Source organism: Myotis myotis, unplaced genomic scaffold (assembly GCF_014108235.1).
Source record: "Myotis myotis isolate mMyoMyo1 unplaced genomic scaffold, mMyoMyo1.p scaffold_m19_p_4, whole genome shotgun sequence".
NCBI lineage: Eukaryota > Metazoa > Chordata > Mammalia > Chiroptera > Vespertilionidae > Myotis > Myotis myotis.
The window spans coordinates 72,789,786-72,817,160 of NW_023416346.1; the positions used below are offsets into that span (position 1 = coordinate 72,789,786).

At 42.7% G+C, this 27,375-nt stretch overlaps 1 protein-coding gene and 1 pseudogene across 1 annotated transcript; one reads left to right on the plus strand and one right to left on the minus strand.

The window, feature by feature from the left end:
• Window positions 1–1,011: 1,011 nt before the first annotated feature.
• Window positions 1,012–11,677, minus strand: LOC118653466. The gene is made up of 4 exons (XM_036304158.1): window positions 11,635–11,677; window positions 9,480–9,636; window positions 4,759–4,879; window positions 1,012–1,530 (listed from the first exon to the last, which is right to left on the minus strand). Exons 1-4 carry the CDS (start codon window positions 11,675–11,677, stop codon window positions 1,012–1,014), a joined length of 840 nt encoding a protein of 279 aa, XP_036160051.1.
• A 3,531-nt stretch (window positions 11,678–15,208) lies between these two features.
• Window positions 15,209–15,685, plus strand: LOC118653467 (annotated as a pseudogene).
• The last annotated feature ends 11,690 nt before the right edge of the window (window positions 15,686–27,375 follow it).

Here is a 27,375-nt window from a genome sequence, read left to right on the forward strand (position 1 = left end):
GAAATTCCAGGGGAAGTCCATTATCTTGTCATATGTCTGCATGTATCTGACCCTGGGCTCTCTCCGACCTAACATCCCGGCCTTTTGGTGATAAGGGACGGCGACTCGTTCTGGCTACTTCCAGCTGGCTAAGGGCGACGAGGGGGGCGTTTAAAGGCCAGGGTTAGGCAGAGGCAGATCAGAGGGCAGCCGAGCGTAGGGATGGAGCAGGAGCTGATTCACAGTCACCCGTGACGTCTCTGTGATCCGGGAGTGGATGAACTTGAGGAGGCAGGGGGCTAGGAGAAAAAAGACACAGATGAGAATCAGGGGCCCTACCATGGATAGGACCCAGGTGGCTAAGGGGCTTTGGAACCAGCCGGAAGGAGAGTTGTCCTGGAAGTGTCCTGCATGTAGTTCTTCACTCAGCTTAGTCAGGGTCTGTACATTTATGTTTTGCTCTACTACTCCAGACACGATGTAGTAACAGCATTCTTCCTGAAGGAATATTCAGGTTTCTTCTTTTTCTGCAGTCAGGAAGTCTGAGGCGAGCTGGTTCTGTAGGGCTACTTGGGCTACTGATGTCACTTGTTGCTATAGGGAGGCTAAAAGAGGTGGTAGTAGACTCCAGGGCTAACTGGAGCTTGTTATTAAAGTACTGAGCAGTGACCAGACTGTTCCCGAGGGCCCCCCAGTGAGGCCTACTGAGGAAGCAATACTCACCCCTAAAATGACAGGGAGGAAGGCAGCCCAGCGGGTCCAGGGATGGGATGGAGGGAGCAACCAGTGAGCTCCGACTCTCCATACAAGGTTAGTTGGGGAACTACTGTGACCATGAAGCAAGGCCCGGGGTCAGAGGAGTTCATGCAGTTCCTTAAGGTGCCGTTGCACCAAAAGAAGGTACCTGGGCTGGCCTTGGTGAGACTGGCTGCTGTGTGGTATGACAGTCTCTCCCATGGCAACCCCATAGGTGTTGACATCTTGATTACACCTGTCTGGGTCCCGCTGGTCATAAGCAAAACAGAAATAGGGTCAGCCAGTATTGGACACTGACTGGATGTTGACAGCCATCTGGATCTTTGTCTGACATCCGAACAGAGGGCAGTCCTGAGATCCTACCTGCCAGGTGACTTGTTTGCTGTTCTGGTAGTAGGTTTCACGGACATTGAACCTCCACACATAAGTGGGTGGGGGTGGGTGTAGGTTGCACACTGCTGGAAGGAGAAGGAAGGAGGAGGGGAGGGCGGTTAAGGCAGACCTTAGTGGGGCCCAACACCTCACATTTATAGATGTCATGTTGCTCCGGGTTCCTCTTGAGTCTGGAGAGGTGGTGCCAGGACAGGTCGTCAAGCTGGGGTCGCCAAGCAGCTTGGCCGCAGTGGGGGCTGTGAGGATTACAGTGTGAAGTCCCGTCCACCTAGGCTCCAAGGCTTGTGGTTGTAGGTTCTTCAGGAGGACCGAGTCACCAGGGCGAAGGGCTGGTCTTGGGAGTCCTGGTCGGTCGGCTCTGGCTTGGGCAGAAACCTGTTCTCGTGTTCTCGGAGCAATTGCCTGGTTAAAGACAGATATGGGAGATACGTACCCAGGGGAGAGGGATCAGTAAGGAGACGGTGGTTGAGCATGAAGAGCCAAAAGGGCTCAAGAAAGTGGGGCTCCTTGGTGTAGCTGGAGTTTGGTCAGGGCCACGGGCAGGAGGTCTAGCCAGGAGCTGCGAATTTCTAGAGAGAGTTTAGTTAGATGGTTCAATAGGTTGGAATTGAGTGGCTATGATGAGGGTTCGAGCCAGTGACAGAAATCCAGCAGGATGTAGAGGAGGAGGGACTGATGTCAGAGAGTAGATGGAAAGTTGTGTTGATGAGAGTGGGCATAGGAGTAGGTCCAGGGTTCATAAATAGAGAGCGACACTAGAGGATTTCCCATCCAGACAGTAGAATTGATGACTCCCTCATCATTCCATGTCCGTTTCACCTGAAAATATGAAAAACCTGAGCAGAATTGGAAGGTCCCTTGCCAGGTAAGAGCCTGTGAGGAATGATGGGTCATCCTGTCCTGGATGGTGCCGCCGAATCTACTTCGGGGATGGTGGGAGGCACTCGGTGAGCCTGAGAGAGGTAGGTATTGCATTGAAAGTGGGAAGAAATGTTAGAATGCGCTGTTATCCAAGGGAAAATGGAAGGAGCAGTGGAAGCCAGGGACCTGGAGGCTGGAGAAAAGGCGGGGAGAGGGAGGGAGCAGGTCGCGCAGCCTGTTCCCAGGCCTCTAGCCGCTTGGATTTTAAAACTGCCGCATTTTTTCCTTTGGCAAGGGTGAAGGGGGATGGGGCGAGGTCAGAGCAGTTTTCAGTTCAGAGTAGGGGATAGTCGTGGAGGAGAGAAGGAGAAAAGGCATTCATGGTGAAGACTGAGCTAGGCGAAGACTGAGCTAGGCTAAGACTGAGCTAGGCGAAGACTGAGCTAGGCTACTGTGGTCTGGGACAACTGGGCCCCATAACAGGATGCATGGCAGTGGAGAATCCGTGTCCCTGTAAAGGGAGGGGGCCAGGAGTGGGAGGAGCAGGGAAGCTGAAGGGCTCAGAGTGAGCTGCAGAGTGGCCACTAGGATGGTGAGGATGTCTCGTCCTAACAGGGGCATGGGGCATGCTATCATCAAGGAGACAGGGAAGGGGTCCAGTGGCCAGAGGGCAGGTGGATTTGCAGTTAATACCCATGTCCGAGATCTTGGAAGGATAAAGGGGCCCTAAAAAGGAGGGCAGGACAGAGAAGGCAGCCCCCGTGTCAACCAGGAAGGTGACCTACTACCTTCATTGTGACCCGAGGCTCAGCAAGGGTGATTGATGTCATCGAGGCTGGGCTTCTTCAGTCTTCACCCAGTTCCAACATGGCCAGCGGGTGGGTCCTGGCCTGGAAGGGTGGCCCCCCTACGCTGAGGCGTAGAGGGCCCACCACTTTTCCAGGGCAGTCACTCTTCCAGTGACCATTTGGACCGCATGCTGGGCAGGGCTTGGTTGGAGCTCGGGGCCAGGGGCACTGCATTGCTCAGTGGCCTTCATTTCCACATTTGAATCATTCTCTGGTGGCCTTCCTTTCATTGCACCCCCACCGCTCACAGCCCCCTTAGGGCCATGGCGGCTGCCATCAACCTCAGGGCTACAAACAACTAAGGCGTGTCTGCAGGTCTACCTCCTGTGGAAGGCAGGCCTCCCATTCTGACTGTGCCTGCTCCTCCAGGGCATTAAGAACCTTCAAGGCCATTTTTCACTCGATCTCGGACCTGGGTCTGCGGACCAATAAAGACCTTAAAGGTCGGGTTAGAGAGTGGGGGGCATAGATTCAGACTATGCCCTCAGTTCCTGGATGGGACTATGGCAGGGGTAGAATGGGTGCAGAAATGGAAGAGGCTGTTTTGGAGCTGACGTTCTTAGGATTTGGGCTCTAGGGGAGAAGGAAGCTGCTAGATAAGAGGGTCTGAAGAGAGCACAGCTGTAACCTCTTGCAAAGGGAATTGGCCGGCCACCTGTGAATTACAGTGCTGACAGTCATGGGGGCGGAGAGCACAGAGGAAGGCGGGCGGTTAGACCTCACAGAGGTCACTGCATGGGGTACAGGTTACTAAGGCAGGCCTGTAAGGGAAGGGGAGAGCGCGGGAGAGGTGGCCTGGGTGGGCTTGGGAGAGGTATTGGCAGTTGAGTTTAAAAGCCGCAACCTCCCAGGGGCAGAACGGAGGAGGAAGGACAGAAGGAAGGTAGAGCCTATGGGACACGTGTGTGTACGGACTGGGAAAGCAGGCAGGGGTGGCAGGGGACTTGAGTTTCCGGGTCCCGCAGCGGCTACAGCGTTAGCGGCTACTTAGCCGCTACGGGGGTTGCGCGGATGGACTGACTGCGACGGACTGCGCGGCGGTGGAGGCATGCAGGGACATGAGTTTGTAAAGGGCGGTTTGAGTTCCCGGCCGCCGTGGGGCGGGCAGAAGAGGGGAGGCGGGGCCAGTGGGTCGACGGAAGGCGTGGCTGGAGGAGAGTCCAGCAGGGAGGAGGAGGGGAGAGTGTGGACGGACAGGGGCACGAGGTCCGCGGGAGAGTGGGCGGCTTTCGCTAGGGGAATTCGGGGGAGTTCTCCTGTGGAGGGGGTGAGGGGTCGCGGAGACGATGGCGGTGCCGTCGCCGCGTCCCACACACAGCACATGAACCCACCCTCACACGCACCGCACACACCTGGGGCTCAGCGGTGCAGGGACAGCCGGGAGGGAGGAGGAAGTGCGGAGCGAGGAGAGATGGAGGAAGGAACTTTGGGGGAGGGACGGGGACGCAGAGAGATGGAGAGAGGCTGAGAGAGAGACTGAGAGAGAGACTGAGAGAGAGAGACTTGGGCAAATTTCCCAGTTCGCTGGAAGAAATTACTGAGATCGGTGTGACCTTATAGTCAGGGTCCCGTTTTCATACTGGGGCCATGCCAGGACAGGCCCCGTGTTTAGCCAGATCGGTGGGCCGGCACCCTAGAGGTGTGCTCAGGTCAGGTTTGGAATTTGGATTCCCCGTGCTCGATCCTCGTGGCCTGTAGCGGGGCTAAAGGCTGGTGTCCCAGCGGTTTAACCCACGCTATGGAGGGACGGAGGGAGGGACTGTGGGCGGGGTAGAGGCGTCCCTGCTACCCCCCCAGGTCAGGAGGAGCCTTCCTGGAAGGGTCCAGAGAGGCAATCTCTGACGTGGCCACGTTTTACGGACAGAGATGCTAGTGGGCAGGCGGCCACATGGGACCAGCACGGGGGCGGGGCGGGACTCACTGCTGATGCTGCCAAACTGGGAAAAGTTGCTGAGCTGAAGAGATGAGGTCCTGATGGGTCCAGAGCCACGAGGAGGGATAGGTGGGCACCCAGAGCCGTGGAGGGACCGCCAAATGGAGTGCTTGCGCCACCCGGGTTTCAAGGCACCAAATGTTAGGTTAGGTGGCTCAGGAGGCGGTGCAAGAAATAGAGTCCAGTGAATCAGAAAAGAAAGGAAAAGGTTTATTCTGCGTCCCCGGGAGACCCACGTACCCCAAAGACAGGGCACGTGGATTCACGCCAACAGGGAGGGGGGCGCTTTTTTTATACTGCGGTTGGGTGAGGGGCGGGGACATGAGCTGAGGAATTCTCTGCTGCAGGGGATGGGCGGGGGTATGTGGATTAAGGGAGAAGAAGCCTGTATCTGTGTCTGGCACCTTGATCTGTGAGAAATTCCAGGGGAAGTCCATTATCTTGTCATATGTCTGCATGTATCCGACCCTGGGCTCTCTCCGACCTAACAATGAGGTATGGTTAAAACAAGACCTTTAATGCAGTCTTGCAAGATCAGGTGTCTGGTTGAGCAGGTGATATGGAAATTTTGGACTGGAACATGGATTCTTTGTCCACCAGAGTTGAAGAATTAATCCACAGACAGAAGGTGGTATAGCAAAGGTGGAGATTTATTGAAGAACAAATACAGACTCCCATGTGGGAGGGGTAAAGGGTCCCACAGACTTCCTGTTTCCATGGTTTATAAAGGCTGAAGTTCCTGTGTCCTTATATCCCCTCTGATTGGTCAATATTCTCTTTCTAAGTGGATACTATAGTAACTCTTGAGGCCCTCCTCCCTAATTGTCCTCCCACTCCTTTTGGGCTTTCTTCCTCCTTCTTTGTTTTGTAAATATAGACCTCTTGGCTACTCCTAGTTCCCTTCTCTTATGTAGATGTAGCTGTTGCCACTCCCTTGTGTTATGAGGATATAACCAAGCCTGGCTTCCTTGTGTTATGGAAATATACCTGTTGCTGCTTCCTTGTCTTATGGAAATATAACTGCCCTTAGTTTCCTTGTGTTAGGAAAATAAACCTTCTCCCAGTCTGTAGCCCTGTGTTTCTTCTATAGACCCCAATTTTAAAAATTCCTTCAGCCTGCTTATATTCCCCTAAAATTCCTGTTTCACAGGCATGCCCGGAGAGGCTATCACAGGCAATTTATTCCCTCCCCTGGTTCCTCATTAGCTGAGTACTATGGGGTTAACAGTTTTCCTGGTACATTGCCTAGGTCAGTGATGGCGAAACTTTTGAGCTCGGCGTGTCAAAGTTTTGAAAAACCCTAACTTAACTCTGGTGCCGTGTCACATATAGAAATTTTTTGATATTGCAACCATAGTAAAACAAAGACTTATATTTTTGATACTTATTTTATATATTTCAATGCCATTTAACAAAGAAAAATCAACCAAAAAAATGAGTTCGCGTGTCACCTCTGACACGCGTGTCATAGGTTCACCATCACTGGCCTAGGTCTTATTGTATCCTGTTGGGTTATTTAAAAAAAAAAAATGGCTGAGGCCTTTTCTAGTTGTCTTCACCTCCCTTTGTCTAGTTTTGGTGGGCGAATCTTCCTGGAAAATGTGCTGCTGGTCATGTGGTCATGTACACAATTCTTTGTTCTTATACTCTTTCCCCTTTTCCCTACATCCTGTTTGCCCTGGAAAAATTCAGTAACCAACTGGCAACATGCTATTAGTTTTCTCCACTAAAAATTGACTGCTGAAAATGGATCACAGAAGCTTATTTCTTACAAATTCCCTCCTCTTCTTCTTACACTAATTGATCCTATCTTCATTATCTGTTTTTAAATCTTTCTGAAATGTGTTGACTTTCTTCATCATAAGAGGGTGAGTCTAGTTTGGTTTTTAGTAATAACAGGTTGTTCTGTTGGTAGGGTAGGGGCATTTGCTTATTAATAGCTGTTTCAATTAACCTCTGTGCTAATTCTCTTACAGGGGGATAATGCAACATCCAATCGCTGTTAATACTTCTGCTACAATGATGAGAGATGTTAGAATTGAGGCATTAAGCCTATTTTCTAAACTATCCTTCTAACCAACCAGTAAATAGTTTTCATTTCCAGCATTCACAGCTAATACATTAGCCAAAGTCATTAGTCCTTGAAGTGCTTTACTGATTGTGCCATCAGGATCTGTTTTATTTGGAATAAAGGTACAACATTTTCTACCTAACATGCTATAGACCCCTCTCTCTGCTAATATCATATCTGATGCTATCCTGTTTTCCCAAGCCATATGGTTAGTGGCATCTAATTAACTGGCTAACCCTTGAAGAGCACCCCTGGTGTAATTGATAAATTTCTATTGATTATGATAGACGTAGTTAATTCAGTGTTGTAGTAAAATATAAAAATGTTTAAAAATACCAAAAAATATTAAAAAGGTTTTAAAATGTTTGACTTAACTTTCCTAAAACTTAAAGTGTGATATTAAGGACACATTCCCCACTGCCCTGAAGTGTGTGTATTCTATTGATAAGGATTTGAACTTTAATTACTGACTTAAAGTGACTTGCCATGATAACCATATGTGTGATGATGTATACTGCTCCCCCTCCCCTGAGTGAAGTTTCTTTACTGATATACCCATTGGAACTAATGTTAAACTTGAGATCTTGTTATGCATTCTGTTTACTAGAATCCCCCTTCTCCCCCATGGACTGCTGTGGGTACTACTGTTGTAATGTACCCGGTGAATCACAGAAGGACGCCTCAAGAAGTCGAATTAAAGAGTCACATTTATTGCAATCCGGGACTATGAGGGGCCATTCCCAAATCTCATAGACCCCAAGATGGTGGCAAAACCAGACTTATATAGGCAAAAATCACAAAGGTATTGATTACATCCCAGGGTTTGGAATGTGGCACCTGGCTCCCAAAAAAGCAGATTACAGAAGCAGAATTAAGCATGTTAATTACAGTTTCGGGTCTCGGGGTCACTGAATTGACAGAAATACATTATCTAGAGTTCTTGGGTAACCTGGGTTAAACTTAGGCATGTTATCTAAATTACAGTTTTGGGTCTCCGGATCACTGAGTTGATAGAAACACATTATCTAGAGCCCTCAGGTCTCCCGACCACTGAGTTGTCAGGACAATTTAGAGTAATTGTGCTGTCCTGTTCTCGGGACCACTGAGGCAGCTGGAACGCACCACCTGTGGCCACTAAAACAATTTAGGGTAATTGTGCTGTCCTGTTTCCAGGTACAGTAGAATGTGCTCTCTAAGACCAGTATGATAACAATCAATGGAATAGTCATTCAATCAATAAGACATTCAATCGAATGGGATGACTTATACAATTTAGAAAATCAAAGTAACTTTTATATTGTTAAGCCAAACAACAGGGTTAGAGTTAAACTACAGTTTCCACCTGAAATGGTTGCTACCATACTTCACTACAGGCTATTTAATGGGTCCCCGAACACCATTCAAGTTGATCATCCTTTGAATGCTGGATGCCTGGTCGTTGCTGATCACTTTGATCCCTGTGCCACACTGGTGGCTCTGATTGCTGGAAGTTTATCTTTGCTGATCGCCTTCAGTTTGGGTGCAGTCCCCCTCTCCACTTTTCTTCACTCCGTGCCAGAAGACAGATGCACGGTGGGTGCACAGGGATCTCTGACAGCAACAAGTCCCTGAACCTGAGACTTCGTTTCCTGACCTGACTTGCCAGCGAGAGACAGGCGCCTGCTGCTGCCGCGAGAAAGCTACATTTTGGGATCCCTATAAGCCTGTACCCACAGCACCAGGAATTTTGTGAGTAACCGTGTGCTGTGTGCTGATAAGCTTTGTGCCCACTGCAATGATAAAAGGAGAATACGTTGCTGTGTGAATTGCAACTGTAACTATTTGTGTGGTGTAATTCCTCCAACAGTCTTGAATATACTAATACTAGAGGCCCATTGCATGAAGATTCCCGCAGTAGGCCTTCTTTCCCCTGGCTTCCGGCACCGGTTTCCCTCCAGCACCCGGGACCCAGGCCTTTGGTCCGGCCGCAGCAGAGAAGCCAAGCCTTGAGGCTGCAGCAGCGAGACTTGGCTTCTCCCCTCCAGCTGCAGCGGAGAAGCCAAGCCTCTTCAGTCTTCAGTCATCTTCAGTCTTCAGTCGTCTTCAGTCTTGGCCCACGCCTGCAAATTAGCCACCGTCTTTGTTGGGTTAATTTGCATACTCATCCTGATTGACTGGTGGGCATAGTGGAGTGACACCAATTTGCATGTTTCTCTTTTATTAGTGTAGATAAGGTCAGATAAAATTGCCTGCCACGGTCCTACCAGCTAAAAACAGTCTTTTTGCTGGTAACTACTTTAAATGTCTGAATACCTGCATGGTTAAAGTTTATCTCAAGGGATGCCTTGGATAAATGCCTCTTCCTTCTTGGACATCCAGTCTACATTTTATTGGTAGTGGACCACCAGAAGAGGGCAGACTAGAATCCAGTCTCTATTTGGTTTCTAGATTTAAATTCATTTGGGATCCCCCTCAGGATTCCTATTGAGTCAATATTAATATTGGAGCCAAAAGACCATGCTACTGCTCTTTGTGCTCTATATTCTGACTGGACTCTTGATGAAATGCCAGGATGAGTGATATGGCCAATTGAACCAAAGCACATGTCCCAGTTCAATTGGATGGAAATACATTACAGAAGTTTCCTCTTTCACAATACCACCAGACATCTTCCCAGGTTATAAGGAGAGCCGAGTAATTGCTAGTGCTTTGCCTATTGGTGATGTTCAGGACTTCAGTGCAAGTTGTCAATTTTCCCAACGGCCTTGTTAATTCTGCCCCATGCTTAGAGAACCAAGAGAAATAGTTCACGTTCCCTATGGAGGAAGAGGGAATGACCTTAGGATATGATTTCCATAAAGTAGGAAAGAATAGAGACAGACTCTTACAGGTCTCATTTCCCCATGCATCCTTGTCTTGGTATAAAGCCAGCATACAATACATTCCTTCAGGATCAGTGTCCCAACTGAGGGGAAACAGAACCACCTTCAGCTGTGGCCATCCTGCAGCACATGCATAACAATTGATCTTGTTAAGAACCTGGACTGTATATTTAACACATTCAACCCAGGCATTTGTATCACCATATCCAACTTCTATTTCTAGTGTTTGTCTTAAGTCTTTTACTTCAATTATTTTTACTCTTTTAGGATCATTACTAGATAATGTTGCTTCTGACTCAAATGTATTAGAAGTTATATTCTATTCTACTTTAGGAGGGTTTTGGATTTCTATCCTAAATCTTGCAGTTGGATCTCTCCCAGTAAGAGCTATTCGAACCCAGTAGGTTAACTCCTGCTTCAGGAACATATAAGAGTGATCCTTCAATTTATTCTAACCCCAGATTGAGCATCATTTTCTTAAAAATTGGGACCTGGAAATCCTCCCCTTTTACTCCTGATATAGTTCATTTTTTTTAGACAATTCTGTACCCTTTGGTTGATACATAAGAGAGAGCGAGCAGCTCCAGTATCGACCAGAAAAATCACCTCTACTCTCTCCAGTCCCACCTTTAAATTTACTAAGGTTTCCTGGTGGGACCTAGTTAGAAGGAAGTTCTGACCCCCTACTCCTCATCAGAGGTCATAAGGGGGATCACCCTTTCCTCCTTCTTTAACTCTGGGAACTCTCTTTTAAAGTGTCCACATTTGTAGCACCCATTCATATTTTTAGAAGTTTTCCCTTGCACTTCTCGTTTGTCTTTCTGTTGGTACCTGGGGTTAGTATTTCTCCCCTTTTGCCAAGAAGAATCTTGGCCTCAGTTTCTGATTACTTCTTCTATCAGAGAAACCATGATTTTTGTCTTTTGTTTCTGCTTCTCCCTCCTTCTCACAAAGACTTTCTGAGCTTCTCTCAGCAGCTCCTCTATTGGCTTTTCATTCCAACCCTCAATCTTTTGTAACTTTTTGGCAATGTCTGGCCAACTCTTGTTTACCAAAGTGATGTTCAAAACACCCAGTCCTATTGTTATTTGTAAATCAGAAGACACCTTAAACAATAAGCCAAATTTATTTGGAGTCCTATTCATTTTCACTAGCACTAAGCGGGCCCAGAGAAATTCTTGCTTCTCAAATTCTGGGGCCCACTATGGTGGAAGTCATTTCAATTTATATGTTTTTCAGCTCTTTGTTTTCTAAATTTGGAATGAAACTTCCAGACCTTTTGAGAAAAAGTCCTATTTGCTGGGACAGGGCCATGAGACTATATCTGACAACTGACAATTCTGTCTGGGGAATATTTTATGGCCTCTCTGGAATGGGGAGTAGTCTTATTTTCCCTATTAAGCAAGACAATGTTTAAAGAAGCCAGAATAGCAAGGTTAAAATTTTAAACAGTTTTTACCCAAGATGGAGGTTACTATACTTCACTATCAGGCCTTCTGGGTTCAGGCCAGAATATTTCCTCATCTGGCCCCTGAGTGTTTGTAAGAAAGCAGAAGGGGTTTCCTCTTTCACTTGCAGGACCTCAAATGTGTTAGGCATGTTTTGTGATCTAGGAACAGACTTTTATTCCTTGAATTATGAACTCTCTGAGGTCCTGCATTTGAGCCCTAGTGTCATTGTTATTCCACCTGGAGTCAACATTTGGAAATTTCTAGTCTTCTGGTAAGACCCCTTGCCTGGGAAGATGTCTCTCCCAAATGTTCATGGCTGCCCTTCTGATCATCCCTTTCTCTTCTCCGTAAATAGGATGTTCATAATGTATATCATCTCAGCCCAAGTATAAAAGCTTGGCCCTAAGGACTGGTCTAACTGGTTTGCTAATCCCAGGGCATCTTATAAGAGTGGTTTCATTTCTTTCTTAAAATTTCTAACCTCTGTACTCGTAAGGGGAGCTGCCAGAAGCGGGTCCATCCATGCTGCTTGACACAGTCGCTGCAGGGAAGAAACATCTGCACAGCATATGCTTCAAGGGACCTGGCGTATATGGCATATTGTTCTTAATATGTTTATTCCCCTTCTTAGCGCTATATGTTTTAACCAAGCTCACCTCTCTGAGAAAGGTTGTTTCCTCAGGTGGGGATTTTTTCCTAAAGTTAGGGATTAACAGGACTAAGGAAGGGAATAAAACCCCTTAACTAAGAGCCAGGCGGGTAATTAATCACTTCAACTACGAAGAATAATGCTTAAACTACATAATCTTTACTTAGGATAATCTCCTTCAGTTACTTCCTTGTAGTTTAACAGAACAATAGAGTAGTGACCTTGGAATGGAGATAAATGCCCTAACCTTTGGAATAGAATGTACAGGATTAAAATCAACTGGTATAAATACAGATGTAATAGGAGAATAAAGAGAGAACCTCACTATGCTGTTCAACTGAACGCAGTCTCTGTGTCCTTCCTTCTTCGCTGACTCTGTCCACACCTTTGAGAACCCCTGGACCTGCTGGGGCTGGACCCCAACAGGGAGCATTCACAAACCCAATTTCCCCTGGTCCTATGAGAACCTCCTGGAGAGAAAACATTGGTTGCTTAGGCAGGATTGGGAAGTTCTCAAGGCCTTTCTTAGATTGTTTTAATTCTTTTCTCAGATTCCAATAAAGAGTGTTTGGTTGAGCTCTCCTGCATTCCCCAATCCCTGTCTCTCCTGGTTCTCTGGTTGTCCTTTGTTCCTCCTGTTCCCCAGTTTGAAGATTATAGGGAGGAGGCAGACTCCACAAGGGATCCCAAGGTTTTTCCTTTTGATCCTCCTCATTCTCTTTAAAAGGAAACATGCCAGCCTGTCCTCTTAACTAGTAGAGGGCATAATATTTCTCTTCTTGTGTGGATGATGTCTTCTCATTCACATAAATAACTAAAATTTGGCATACCCAGTCCTCATTCAAGCCAAACATGGGCCAAAAGATAGAGGGATTATTAATTGGGTCTCTAGGCCATATAAAACAACAATTTTTGATCATTTCTGTTTATTTTTGTTCCTGGTTCCGGCACTACCCCTCCAGAACCTCAGCATTCTATGCAGTGGACTATCAGGGGAATATCTAAGGGAGCCACCCTGGTTCCACTTTCCTTAGTTTCCCTAGGCCTATAAGTTTTGTTTCCCATCCTTGGAAAGTCCCTGTGACTATTCTATGTGCTCAACTCTTATTACTGGAGGTTTCTTGCACACCCTGAGATCTGCTTCCTAATGTCTCTGCTTTTTCTTTCTCGAGAGAACAGAACCACAGATTAAGATTCCGCACTCGCTTTGTGTCCAGGACACATCTCAATCACACACAATTGACCTCTGAGGATACCCAACCACCAGAAATCCTGGATGCATTCCCAAATTGTGAGAAATGCTCACCTGTTCTAATTCAAATAACAGACTTGAAGACAGGAAGTATGGCAAAAACAAGACCTTAATGTGGTCTTGCAAGATCAGGTGTCTGCTTGAGCAGGCACTCCTGGAGAGGCGATCACAAGCAATTTATCCCTAGTGTGTAAGAGTTCCTCCCCTGGTTCCTCATTAGCTGAGTATTATGGGGTTAATAGTTTTCCCCATATGCCACCTAGGTCTTATTGTCTCCTATTGAGTGATTTTTTAAAAAATTGGCAAAGGCATTTTCTAGTTCTTTCCCTCTCCCTGTGTCTAGTTGTAGCAGGCGGATCTTCCTGGGAAATGTGCTGCTGGTCATGTACACAGTTCTTTGTTCTTATACCCTTTCCCTTCCTCCTTACATTCTGTTTGCCAGGGAAAATTCAGTAACCGACTGGCAGCATGCTGTTAGTTTTCTTCACTAAAAGTTGACTATGCTGAAGATGGATCACAGAGGCCTATTTGCTACAGTTCGACCCCTGTTGAGGACCCCAGGTCAGGCCCCACCCCAGCCACTCATGTCTAACTTCCTACCTAACATTTCTCTGTGTTCACATGCCTCTTCAGTTTTGGGGTCACTGGTTTTCCCCATGATTTCTTTTCTCTGAAAGATTGAACAATTGTTAATATTCCAGTTTTTCAGCTTTTATTCTTGTTGTCAGGATGGTAGTAAAGACTTCCTAACTCTTTGTGTATTGGAGTCAGAACTAGAAGTCTGCTTATATGTTTTCTTTGATATATATTAATATTTTTATATTTGAAGATGCACATTTTTCTCCATATTCTCTTCTCTCTAAAATTAGAATATAATTTACAATCCTTTGCATATTGTAATGTGGTTTTCTTTTTGTCAGACAGAGAGCAGTCTTCAATGACTATGGCAAGTAGAAACTTTTTAAAAGCTGTTCATATTGTTGCCATTTCCACTGGATTATGTTTATTGTTAGTGTTACATATTTGAGTTTAACTGCCATTTCAGTTTTTTAAAAGATTTTAATATGATAAAGCAATGAAAGATCATGTTATGTACATTAAAAAGCTTGGGGAAAAAATAATTGGTGAGTTAGAAATTGTTAAGCAAATATACTTTTGGTGACTTGACTGAAATTACACATTTGCTTCCTAAGCAACAATCAAGATATGAAGATTCACAAAAGTACATGAGGATGTATTGTTTTATTACCGATATATGTTCAAAATGATTACTTAAGACTAGAACCACCCTTAGGGTGTGGACATTAGTGTATAATTTGTCATGGAAGGCCCTGTTTGTAAAGGGTAATGATGTGTGTAGCTTACTCTCAAGTGTATATGTATCCACAAAAAGAGAGAGAGCAAGCACAGGAGAGAGAATGACAAGAGAGAAATTAGTATAAAGCCAATGGGGTAAATTGTTAGTGGCAGCGGAATCTGGGTGAGTGAAGGGTGGAGGGAATTCATTGAACTGATTTTATATATTCGGGTCACTCTCAGCGGTGGGTGGTGGGTAGTGCCTGTAACCCAACTTGCCAGGAAACAACACAAGCACTGGGTAAGCCAGGAAGCCTGGGCTCCCTCCCATCTGTCACCCCTGCCCCCTTTGGCCCTTCCAGACTTTCCACTCTCTTCCACTGCCCTCCATGGACCCTCCAGTGCCCCACTCCTTTCCATTCAGATCACCTCTTGACCCTGCCCCCACCCTCTCCATTCATTTGGTGATGTCATCATCATGTCCCTGTTACCTCACAGAGAAAATCCCCTACTGTTGCCAGGCAACCCAATGTGGACAGCAGTTGAGAGCAGCAGGGGCAGGAGACCCTGAGCAGGAGCGGCCCTGTCACCTGGCGGTGGTATGTAGGCTGCAGTGCAGCCTCTGGGCTGCAGAGTCTCTAGGTCAGGACAGAGGTGGTGGAACCAGTGGCTGTTCAGAACACAGGTGTCCAGTAGCCCATGAGTCCAGCCGAGTTCCCATCTCTCCTTCCTCAGTCCTCCTCTCCACCACCTTCCTTGTCCCCTTTCACCCTCCTCCACCCCAGAGCCTGGTCTTGGCTCACCTATTCCCAGGCCCAGTGGGCTGCCGCTCCCCCTAACCGTGGGCTCCCCCACCTTATGCCTATCAGGAAGCCTCCCGACAAAGATGGGCCCATGGCGCTGTCTCTGGCCGAAAAGCGCCTCTAGAAGGAGTTTCTCCACCTTTCTCGGAACCCCCCAGAGATGTGCTCCGCAGAGCCCATGGCAGAAGATGTGTTCAACTGGCAGGGAATTGTACTGGGGCCCAGGGAGAGCCCCTACCAGGGAAGGGTCTTCTGCCTTACCATCGATTCCCGTGAGAGTACCCCTTTAAACCACCCAAGATCCAATTTAAAACCCGAATTTGCCATCCGAACATAAGCCATAATGGGTGCTTCTGTCTGGACATCCTTAATGCCACACACAGTTTCCAAAGTATTGCTCTCACTCAGCGCCATGTTATGTCAACCCAATCCACATGATATTCTCATTCCAGAAATTGGGGAGATTTACATGAATCATAAGCCAGAGTATGATTTCATGGCTCAAACATGGATGAAGAAGTATGCCATGTAATTTAACAATAAATAATACAATCACCTTAATAAAACAATTAGTTCATGTGGTTGTCTTTTGATTTCTATCTGTGAAGTGACTTTTCCCCATCCTTTTGGGCACAGGTTGTACACCCTCCACATCAGGGTGTGTGTGGAAGGGGTGGAGGGAGGCATGAGGTGGGGAGACAAGGGGGTGGGGCAAGGTTGGGGGGATGGGTGAGTGTGAGACAGACTAGTTTTTTGAAAATCTTCATTATTGAAATATTACATATGTCCTTTTTTTTTTCCCCTCCCATTTACTTCTTATAGCCCACCCTCATCCCCTGGCCCCAACCCCAGGCCTCCAGAGACAGACCAGTTTTACTCTCCTTTTTACTAAAATCTTTCTTTACTGATTTAGGATTGGGGAAATAAAAACAAGGGGTGGTGTCTTTAGGATGAGGAGAGCAGTTCCACCAATAAGTGGTATAAATTTTAATGAGGAGTCCTGTAGAACTGGCAATGGTGAGGAAAAACTGGATGAGGATTATAAAGTTAATCAGGCATCTATTTTGTTCTGAAGAACCTGTGTCTTCAGATGTTTTGTTTCCTTTTGATCAAGATTAACATTAACCCATATCATCTACTTTGAGGTTTAAAGCTAACTGGACAAAAATTAAGTGGATTAAATAAAATAATGTGTTTTGTTTTAAGCCTTCTCTCCCTCCAGCACCTTCACCTTCACTCCGCATCTTTTGACTACTCTGCCTCTCCCACACTCTGGGTTGTACACCCTTCTCAGGACATACCTAACTTGACATAAGAACATTCAACCTGTAGAGAATTTTTATAAAAAGTTATTTGAGGTAAACAGAGGATACACCTGGAAGCAAGATCTCAACAGACTGAAAAAAAAAAATGGTTCTCATAATGATAGTCTGCAGCTTCTTTTACACATTTCAAATTAAGGAGGGAACATAGAGAAGATTACATGAAAGTGGGAGAAAGCAAGGAGGGGAGTGGATTGCAGGACGGTTACTAAGATTATGTGCTCTCTTGAGGGTGGGTACCCATATTTCAAAGGTGCATTAACCTATATGCAGAAGAACAATGGACAGGCTTGCTTAAGGCAAACACAAACCCTTTTCTAAAAAGTTTATAATCCTGGGGTATGATAACTTACCATGACCTGACCAGTTAGGATTTTATGATCAGCTCTCCCTGTGATGTTATTTCCCATAGAACCCCTTTTTGAGTCCACACCTACTAGCTCCAATTTATCTTACTTTCTTTAGAGCTCTGTGGGGGTCTGAGATCTCTCTCAGCTCTAAAGCCCACATGTGAGCCAGTCAGTTCCATGGAGGCTGCGGAATGACATAGATTCTGGATTAGAGACACAATTTTAGACAGGGCCCAGCAGGCAGCATGAACATCACTGACACTAGTTCCCTTCACCCCTAAAACCAAATGCAAGGGGGAGACAGGGAGCAGACCACATGGTGGTACACACAGTGGGTTTGTGTCCCAGCTGAGTGACCACAAGCTTAGGAACTTCCCAACCTTTAAAAGAAGAATTATAGCAAACCTGACCAACTTTTTCCCAAAGATAGATACTATCTTCAACCTGCTCAGGAAACAACTCTGTCCCCTGCCCTGGAGGGAGCTCTACTTTCCAAGGCTACTTGTTATACAAACACCCTTGAAACTGAAAGTCCAGGACACATGCTGTCACATGATGTGCACAATGGCATCCGAACAGTCGTAACTGCTTGGATCTATTTGGTTGTAGAGGTAAAAATTAATTACATGGAAATACTTGCGTGCAATGAAAAAAATCAAATTTTCCCTTTAGAATTTGTACATTCAAGAATGTCTAATAAGTGTAATAAGCAGATTACTACCAACAGTACCTTTAAAAAACACTTTATAATCTACTCCTTTTAAGAGGTGGAAACAGTTTATAATCATAAGGAAAAACTTAAAATCATCAGTGGCTTTGAATCATCCATCTTATATAAAAACTGCTGTTTGAAATTTTAACCCTGTTATTTTGGCTTTTGTAATGTTTGCTTGCTTAAATAATAAGGAAAATAAGACTACTCCCATTTCAGAGAGGCCATTAAACCTTCCCCAGATGAAGTTATCAGTGCTGGCATCAGGCTGAGCCTTTGGTAGAGGTCACAAAGACCCAACACATAGGGCTTTTTAAGAACTTGCAAAGGAGACCGGAACAGAACCCCACATTTGGGAGACAAAGGTATAAATACAGGAAACTTCCTGTGTGACTTTGCCCAGAATTCCAGAGACATTTTTCTCTGGGCCCATGCATAATAATAATAATAAATGTAACTCCATCTCCCTAAGATTTGCTTGGTTCTTCTCCAGTTTTCTGTAACATTACTGATTCCCTGAAACTCCGGGAAAACCAACTCATGCATGGCCTTTTGGCCTCCGGTGATTGGACCGGGTTTGGGGCATCCGGCAGTCGAGCGAACTGCTGATCTTAGCAGAATTAAACAGGGGGACGCTGGGCGCTCCCAGACCTCAGCCCAGGACCCAGCCAGCATCTGGAGAGAGTGGACGGACACCTCTGGACCTGTCAATAGAATCGGTAAGTTAGGAGCCCCTATCAGTCAGGCCCACAAAAAGTGAGTGGAAGGAGGAGCTTGATCACCTCCCCGGAAGCCATACAGATTCCTCAGCAATTAATAAGGAATCAGGTGGACTATTTAAACTGTGAGTAAATATCTGGTAGAAGTAAAAATCTCGATTGCTTGGTGTATAAATATAAGTGTGAAAGCCTGTGTAAAAGCAAAAGCTACTTTGATTTATTCTGCATTTCTCTTGAATGTTTGATTTTTTAAAAGCTGAACGAGTGATAATCTGCAAAAGTCTTAACCAGCACTGCTGAGTTATTTTTTTCAGAGACATTTGCTCTCTATCATGGAGGGAATCAGCCCACTTAGCTAATAAACATTTCTGTCTATTGGTTGCTCTTTCCTGAGTTGTGAATTTGCTGTACTAAATTGAAATTTTGAAGTTCTGGGGTAGATTTGAAGGTGTGAATTTGTAGAAAAGAAAGAGAAAACAAAGGCTGGCTAGGTTCCAAGATTGCTTGGTTCAGAGATTGCTTGTAAGAAAAGCAAGAGAGAAGTCTTTTCAAGTTAACTATTTACAACAAAGTAGTACATTTCAAAGAACAAAGAACTTGTTATTTAAGGCTTTTCTTATCTCTTTTGGTGGACAGAGACTTCTAGGGGCAGGACTTACAGGTCTGCAGGGCGGAGAGATTTATGGGCCCTGCCCCTGCCTGGCCTGTGACATCATAGTCCAGTGATGGTGAACCTATGACACGCCTGTCAGAGATGACATGTGAACTCATTTTGGGTGACATGCATTGACAGAGACAAAAAATTGCATAATTCAAATATTTGTCTCTCGCAACAGCCAGAATTGGGCATCACTCAAGTAATATTATTACTCATGTTACTCATGATCAATAATGCAATTCTAAAACCTGATGTAAACATGTACATCGGTGTTGTGTAGCAAATATACATAGTGAAAATACCCAAGATACATTGTTCCAATATTGACATTAATATAAAAAGGTTAAGAATTGCACTATAAAGAGATTAATCTTTACTCATGACATTTTATTTTTACTTGAGTGACAAAATGCCCAATTCTGGAAATGGCTTTGTTATTGTCAACATGTGCCTCGGGTAAGCTTCCCGTGTGTTCGGGTGCATTTGACAGATGGATGCACTTGATCGCCATGTTTGTTAGGACAGAGGAGTGGGAGGGTTAGAAGAAAAAGATATACAGTGCAACAGTGCTGGATGAGACATTCTGCATGTTGGATAATTGATTACAGCTCCATATATTTGTTGGTTATAAATACTATCTTTGAATTGTTTTGCACCAGGAGTCAGTGCAACAACACTGCAAAAAGTTAATAGGTAAGAAACCTATCAACCTTTTATAAAAAATGCCGTGATTTATATTTATTTATTTTTGCAGCCTTGTGATGGAGAATCAAAAAAATAAAAAAGCAAGATTGAATGATAAAGGAAGTGGAAGTAGCAGTAGCTGACCCTTTCAAGACATATGGACCAAGATGTACAGGATTGTCGATGGAAACAACATATCATTGTGCATACTGTGTAATGAAATGGTAGTAAACAGAACATGGAATGTAAAGAGACATTTTGAAACTAATCATTGTCAGCTCTTGAAAAAAAGTATCGATGAAAGGAAGGAATACATTTCTAGGCAGCTACACCTCTATAAAAATCAATCAAATTCCATCATTAAATTTGTAAGATGCTCTACAAATTTAACCGCAGCAAGTTACTGTATTGCTCACTCCATAGCTCAGCATGGAAAAGCCCTCAGTGATGGAGAATTTATTAAGGAAACATTTCTAAGATGTGCACCAGCTCTATTTCACGATATGAAAAATAAAGATGATATTATTAAAAGAATTTCTGAGTTACCAATCAGTAGAAATACTACCAAAGACAGAATAATAGACCTTAACAAAAACATACAACATCAATTAAAAAAGGACTTAAATAGTTGTAAATATTTTTCGATTTCTCTTGATGAAACTACTGATGTCACATCAAATGTTCGGTTGGCCAGTATTGCTGGATATTCTGATGGTCTCACAATGAGAGAAGAGTTGATAAAGTTAGAATCAGTGCCAATAAGTACATCAGGAAACGAAATATGTAAGGTTGTTAAAAACATTCAGTGACCTAAACATTGATATCTCTAAAATTGTGTCAGTCACTACAGATGGGGCACCAAATATGGTGGGGAAAAATGTGGGATTCCTGAAATTGTTTATGGAAGCTATTAGACATCCACTTGTACCTTTTCATTGCATTATCCATCAGGAGGTGCTGTATGCCAAATCGGGATTCTCAGAATTGAATCATTTAATGTCAGTTGTAACAAAAATTGTGAATTTTATAGCTTCTCAACCCCTTCACAAGCAAGAATTTTCTGCACTTTTATAGGAAGTTGATTCAACCTACAGTGGACTACTGATGTTCAATAATGTGAGATGGCTGAGTCGAGGTAAAGTACTTGAGCGATTTGTGGAGTGCTTTGAAGAAATTACGGTGTTTATTGAGAATAAGGATCTGGCAAACTTTCCTCAGATCAATGATCATAAGTGGGTCAGCAATTTGATGTGTTTTACAGATCTCTCTGTTCATATGAATGAACTGAACTTATAATTACAAGGTTTTGGCAAAAGTATTGACATTATGTTCGGATACATCAAATCTTTTGAAAGTAAACTTAAAATTTTCAAGTGAGATATTGAAACTAAAACTTATAAGTATTTTCCTCAGATAAAAAAGTATTTTGAGAAGGCCATTACAATGAGTGTAATGGAGTCCATATTTATGTACCAGAATATAGTAAACTCGTTATTTGAACAGTTCAGTGAAAGATTCAACTAATTTAGAAGCCTAGCACAGACCATTAAAATAATTAAGTATCCGGATGTAGTTGTTTACAGTACTTTGGAATTAAAGGATTTACAATGGATGCAAATTGACAATTTAGAGATGCAACTTTCAGATTTTCAAGGTAGCATTTGGACTCATGTGTTTGTCGACTTAAGGTCGAAACTTGAAAATCTGGAACAAAATCGTTTGAATAATGAAGAAGAGTGCAACTACGAACAAGAAATTTTGAGTGCTTGAAACAGAGTACCTGACATTTTTAGCAACATAAAAAATCTAGCGATGGCTTTGCTAACAATATTTTTCATCCACATATTTTCGTGAGACTTTGTTCTCAGCATTAAATAATATTAAAATGAACAAAAGAAACCGGCTAACAGATGTAGTGGCGCTTGCTTGACCTTGAAGTGCACCAAGTATGAACCTGCAATCAAAGAATTAGCAGACAAACTTTAGTACCAAGAAAGTCACTAATTTCTAGTTTTCGCACCATTTGATTATCATTGTTTTCATTTTTTAATTTTTTTATTTTGTTTTATTGCTTAAAGTATTACAAAGAGTATTACATATGTCTCCTTTTTCCCCCCTTGACATTTCCCCAGCCTCTCCTACCCCCCCAGTGTCTTGTGTCCATTGGTTATGCTTATATACATGCATACAAGTCCTTCGGTTGATCTCTTACACCTCCTCCTGCCCCCAAACCCTCGCCGGCTTTCCCACTGTAGTTTGACAGTCTGTTCGATGCTGCTCTGCCTCTGTATCTATTTTTGTTCATCAATTTATAATGGTCTTTATTATTCACAAATGGGTGAGGTCATGTGGTATTTTTCTTTCATTGACTGGCTTATTTCACTTAGCATAATGCTCTCCAGTTCCATCCATGCTGTTGCAAATGGTAAGAATTCCTTCTTTTTTTACAGCAGCATAGTATTCCATTGTGTAGATGTACCACAGTTTTCTAATCCATTCATCTACTGATGGGCACTTAGGCTGTTTCCAGATATTCGCTATGGTAAATTGTGCTGGTATGAACATAGGGTTGCATATATCCTTTCTGATTGGAGTTTCTGGTTCCTTGGGATATATTCCTAGAAGTGGGATCACTGGGTAAATGGGAGTTCCATTTTTACATTTTTGAGGAAACTCCATACTGTCTTCCATAGTGGCTCCACCAGTCTGCATTCCAACCAGCAGTGCATGAGTGTTCCTTTTTCTCTGCATCCTCTCCAGCACTCGTCGTTTGTTGATTTGTTGATGATAGCCATTCTGACAGGTGTGAGATGATACCTCCTTGTTGTTTTGATTTGAATTCCTCTGATGATTAGTGACATGGAGCATGTTTTCATATGTCTCTTGGCTTTCTGAATGCCCTCTTTTGAAAAGTGTCTATTGAGGTCCTTTGCCCATTTTTTTGATTGGATTGTTTATCTTCCTTTTGTTAAGTTGTATGAGTTCCTATTAAGGTTGGAGATTAAAACCTTATCGATGATAACATTGGCAAATATGTTCTCCCATGCAGTGGGCTTTCTTGTTGTTTTGTTGATGGTTTCTTTTGCTGTGCAGAAGCTTTTTATTTTGATGTAGTCCCATTTGTTTATTTTCTCTTTACTTTCCAATGCCCTAGGGTCTGTATCGATGAAGAAATTGCTTCGGCATATGTCTGAGATTTTGTTGCCTTTGGATTCCTCTAGTATTTGTATGGTTTCCCGTCATATATTTAAGTCCTTTATCCATTTTGAGTTTATTTTTGTGTATGGTGTAAGTTGGTGTTCTAGTTTCATTTTTGTGCATGTATCTGTCCAATTTTACCAACACCATTTATTGAAGAGGCTGTCTTGAATCCATTGTATGTTCTTGCCTCCTTTGTCAAATATTAATTGAGCATAAAGGTTTGATTGATTTCTGCGCTCTCTATTCTATTCCATTGATCTATATGTCTGTTCTTGAGCCAGTACCAGGCAGTTTTTAGAACAGTGGCTTTGTAATACAGCTTGACATCTGGTATTGAGATCCCACCTACTTTGTTCTTCTTTCTCAGCATCGCTGCAGCTATTCGGGGTCTTCTTTTATTCCAGATGAATTTTTGGAGAGTTCGTTCTAAGCCTGTGAAATATGCCGTTGGTATTTTAATGGGAAGTGCGTTGAATTTATAGATTGCTTTGGATAGTATGGACATTTTAATGATGTTGATTCTACCAATCCATGAACACGATATGTTCTTCCATCTGTTTATATCTTCCTCTATCTCTTTTTTCAACGTCCTATAGTTTTCTGAGTAGAGGCCTTTTACCTCTTTAGTTAAGTTTTTTCCTAGGTATATTAATTTTTTGGGAGTGATGGTAAATGGGACTACTTTTTAGTCTCTCTTTCTGTAAGTTCATTATTGGTGTATAGAAATGCCATAGATTTCTTGGCATTAATTTTGTATCCTGCTACATTGTCAAATTCATTTATTAAGTCTAATAGTTTTTTGATGGAGTCTTTGGTGTTTTCTATGTACAATAGCATGTCATCCGCGAATAAGTACAGTTTTATTTCTTCATTTCCAATTTTGATGCCTTTCATTTCTTCTTTTTGTCTAATTGCAATGGCTAATACTTCCAGTACTATGTCGAACAGGAGTGGTGAGAGTGGGCATCCCTGTCTTGTTCCTGTTCTTAGGGGAAATGGTGTTAGTTTTTGCGCATTGAGTATGATGTTGGCTGTCTGTTTGTCATATATGGCTTTTATTATGTTGAGGTATGATCCATCTATTCCAACTTTCCTGAGAGTTTTTTTTTTTTGTCAAAAATAGGTGTTGGATTTTCTCAAATGCATTTTCTGCATCAATTGATATGACTATGTATTTTTTCTCTCTCTATTTGTTTACGTGATGTATCACATTTATTGATTTGTGGATATTTTTCCTTCCCTGGGATAAATCTTACTTGGTCATGGTGTATGATCTTTCTGATGTACTGCTGGATTTGATTTGCTAGGATTTTGTTGAGGATTTTGGCATCTATGTTCATAAGGGATATTGGCCTGTAATTCTCTTTCATTTTGTTGTCTTTATCTGGTTTTTTATTAGGGTAATGCTGCCTTCATAGAATGAGCTGGGAAGAATTCCTTCCTTTTGAATGTTTTGGAATAGTCTGAGGAGGATAGGTTTTAGTTCTTCCTTGAATGTTTGGTAAAACTCCCCTGTGAAGCCGTCTGGCCCTGGGCTTTTGTTTGCTGGAAGCTTTTTGATGACTGGTTCAATTTCTTCCATAGTGATTGGCCTATTGAGATTTTTAGATTCCTCCTGATTAAGTTTTGGAAGGTTATATTTTTCTAGGACTATGTCCACTTCTTCCAGGTTGTCTAGTTTGTTGGAGTAGGGTTGTTCATAGTATTTTTTAACAATCCATTGTATTTCTGTGGGTTCTTTTATTATTTCTCCTCTATCATTTCTGATTTTGTTTATTTGGGTCCTCTACCTTGTATCTTGGTGACCCTGGCTAGAAGTTCATCAATCTTGTTTATCCTTTCCAAGAACCAGCTTTTGGTTTTGTTGATCTTTTGTATTGTTTTTTTGGTCTCTATGTTGTTTATCTCTGCTCTGATCTTTATTATTTCCTTCCTTCTGCTTGCACTGGGCTTTTCTTGTTGCTCTCTTTCTAACTCTTTGAGTTGTAGGGTTAGGTAATTTATTATTATTGTTTCTTGTTTTTTGCAGTAGGCTTTTAGAAGTATGAACTTCCCTCTCAAGACTGCTTTCAGTGTGTCCCTTAGGTTTTGGATTGTTGTGTTTGTTGCCATGATGTTTTTTATTTCTTCTTTGACCTCTCTGGTAACCCAGTCATTGTTTAATAACATGCTATTTAGTCTCCATGTGTTTGATTTTTTTGGATTGTTTTTAGTTTAGTTGATTTCCAGTTTTATGCCATTGTGATCTGAGAAGACGCTTGATATGATTTCTATCTTTTTGAATTTGAAGAGACTTTGCCTGTGACCCAATATATGGTCTATCTTTGAAAATGAACCATGTGCACTTGAGAAGAATGTATATTCTGTGGCTTTGGGGTAAAATGTTCTGAATATGTCAATTAATTCCATCTGATCTAATGAGTCATTTAAGATTGATGTTTCTTTGCTGATTTTTTGTTTAGAGGATTTGTCCAATGGTGATAGTGGGGTATTAAAGTCCCCTACTATTATTGTATTGCTGTCAATCTCTCCCTTGTTCTCCTCCAGAAGTTTTCTTATGTATCTGTGTGCTCCTATATTGGGTGCATTTATGTTTACCAGAGTTATTTCTTCTTGTTAGATTGCTCCCTTTAATACAGTGATGGCGAACCTGTGACATGCGTGTCAGAGGTGACATGTGACCTCATTTTTTTGGTTGATTTTTCTTTGTTAAATGGCATTTAAATATATATAATAAATATCTAAAATATAAGTGTTTTACTATGGTTTCAAATGTCAAAAAATTTCTATATGTGACACGGCACCAGAGTTAAGTTAGAGTTTTTCAAAATGCTGACATGCCGAGCTCTAAAGGTTTGCCATCACTGCTTTAGTATTATGAAGTGGCCTTCCTTATCTCTTTTTATGTCCTTCACTTTGAGATCTAATTTTTCAGATATAAGTATTGCTACCCCAGCTTTTTTTTTTCATTTCCATTCGTCTGAAAAACCTTTTTCCATCCCTTCACCATCAGTCTGTGTGCATCTTTTTTTTTGAGGTGGGTTTCTTGTAGACAGCAGATATATGGGTCATGTTTTCTTATTCACTCAGTTACCCTATGTCTTTTGATTGGGGCATTTAATCCATTTGCATTTAAAGTTATTATTGATAGATACTTGTTTGTCACCATTTTTATTTCCCCCTGTGTTCAGTCTTTGCTTCCTATTTTTTCTTTTTACAGCAGACCCTTTAGCATTTCTTGCATTGCTGGTTTGGTTGTAATAAACTCCCGTAGTCCTTTATTGTCTGTGAAGCTCCTGATTTCACCCTCAAGTTTGATTGATAGCCTTGCTGGGTACAGTTTTCTTGGATTCAGACCCTTCTTTTGTAGGACTTTGTATATTTCATTCCGTTCCCTTCTTACCTGATGTGTTCCTGTTGAGAAATCGGTCACTAGTCTGATGGGGGATCCTTTGTAGGTAACTTTCTGACTCTCTCTGGCCGCTTTTAAGATTCTTGCTTTGTCGTTGGTGTTTGCCAATTTAATTATAATGTGCCTTGGTGTCAGTCTTTTGGGGTTCATTTTGTTTGGGACTTTGTGAGCTTCTTGGATTTGTGTGAGTTTTTTCTTCCTTATAACCGAAAAAGAGAAAAAGAGAAAAAGAGAAGAAAAAAAAAAGGAGTGCAAAAATGGAATTGGGAAAAGGAAAAATGTAAGAGAGAAAAGAAAGAGAATGAAATAGAAGAGGGGAAGAAACTATTTATATGGGGAGAAAACTCTAATAGAGCAGCCACTAATCCCAACAAATTGCAGCAACAGATATCTAGAGGTGATTGCAAACTACAAACAACTAATATCAAGGGAGGCGAGGGAAAACAGAAGCAAAAAAATAACCTGAAAAAAAAAGAACAAAAAAATAAAAAGAAAAAGCAAAACAATCTCACAAACAAGCATAAAAACCTCCCAATATAATCAACAATCAAGCAAACAACAACAAAATGACAGAGAGGAAAAAAAAGGAAAAAAATTGGATAGTAAAGAATGAGAAGAGAGAGGTGTATATGAACTTAGAGCAGGGGATTGTAAATTCGATATATAAGTAGGGTGAAATTTTAACAGGGGGTAAAAAGAAGGCATAGGGAAAATATAAAGCAGGAATAGGGTAAGAGAAACAGAACAACAAAAGGAGAAAAGTGAGGAAGAGAGTTTTGGCACAAAGGTAAAGTTGAGATAGAGTGAAATGGTGCTAAAGGAAAGATGAAAATAGAATGTAGAACACTAATCCAAAAATAAAATAAAGAGAAAATAAAATGACACTTTAAAAATGGTAAAATGGTAGTAGTATTAATACTGTTTAAAAATATAAATTTTGTAATTATATTTCATTCCATTCCCTTCTTGCCTGATGTGTTTATGTTGGGAAATCAGTCGCTAGTCTGATGGGGGATCCTTTGTAAGTAACTTTCTGTCTCTCTCTGTCTGCTTTTAAGATTCTTGCTTTGTCGTTGGTGTTTGCCAATTTAATTCATTTTGTTTGGGACTCTGTGAGCTTCTTGTATTTGTGTGAGTTTTTTCGTCCCTATATCAGGGATGTTT

Coding starts and splice junctions, on each gene's coding strand:
- LOC118653466 (XM_036304158.1), bottom strand. CDS start 11,677: ATGGATGGACCCGCTTCTGGCAGCTCCCCTTACGAGTACAGAG. Junction 4,880..9,479: donor ACCTGGGAAGATGTCTGGTG/GTATTGTGAAAG, acceptor GGGTGGCGCAAG/CACTCCATTTGGCGGTCCCT. Junction 1,531..4,758: donor CCAGTTTGGCAGCATCAGCA/GTGAGTCCCGCC, acceptor GTCTTTAACCAG/GCAATTGCTCCGAGAACACG.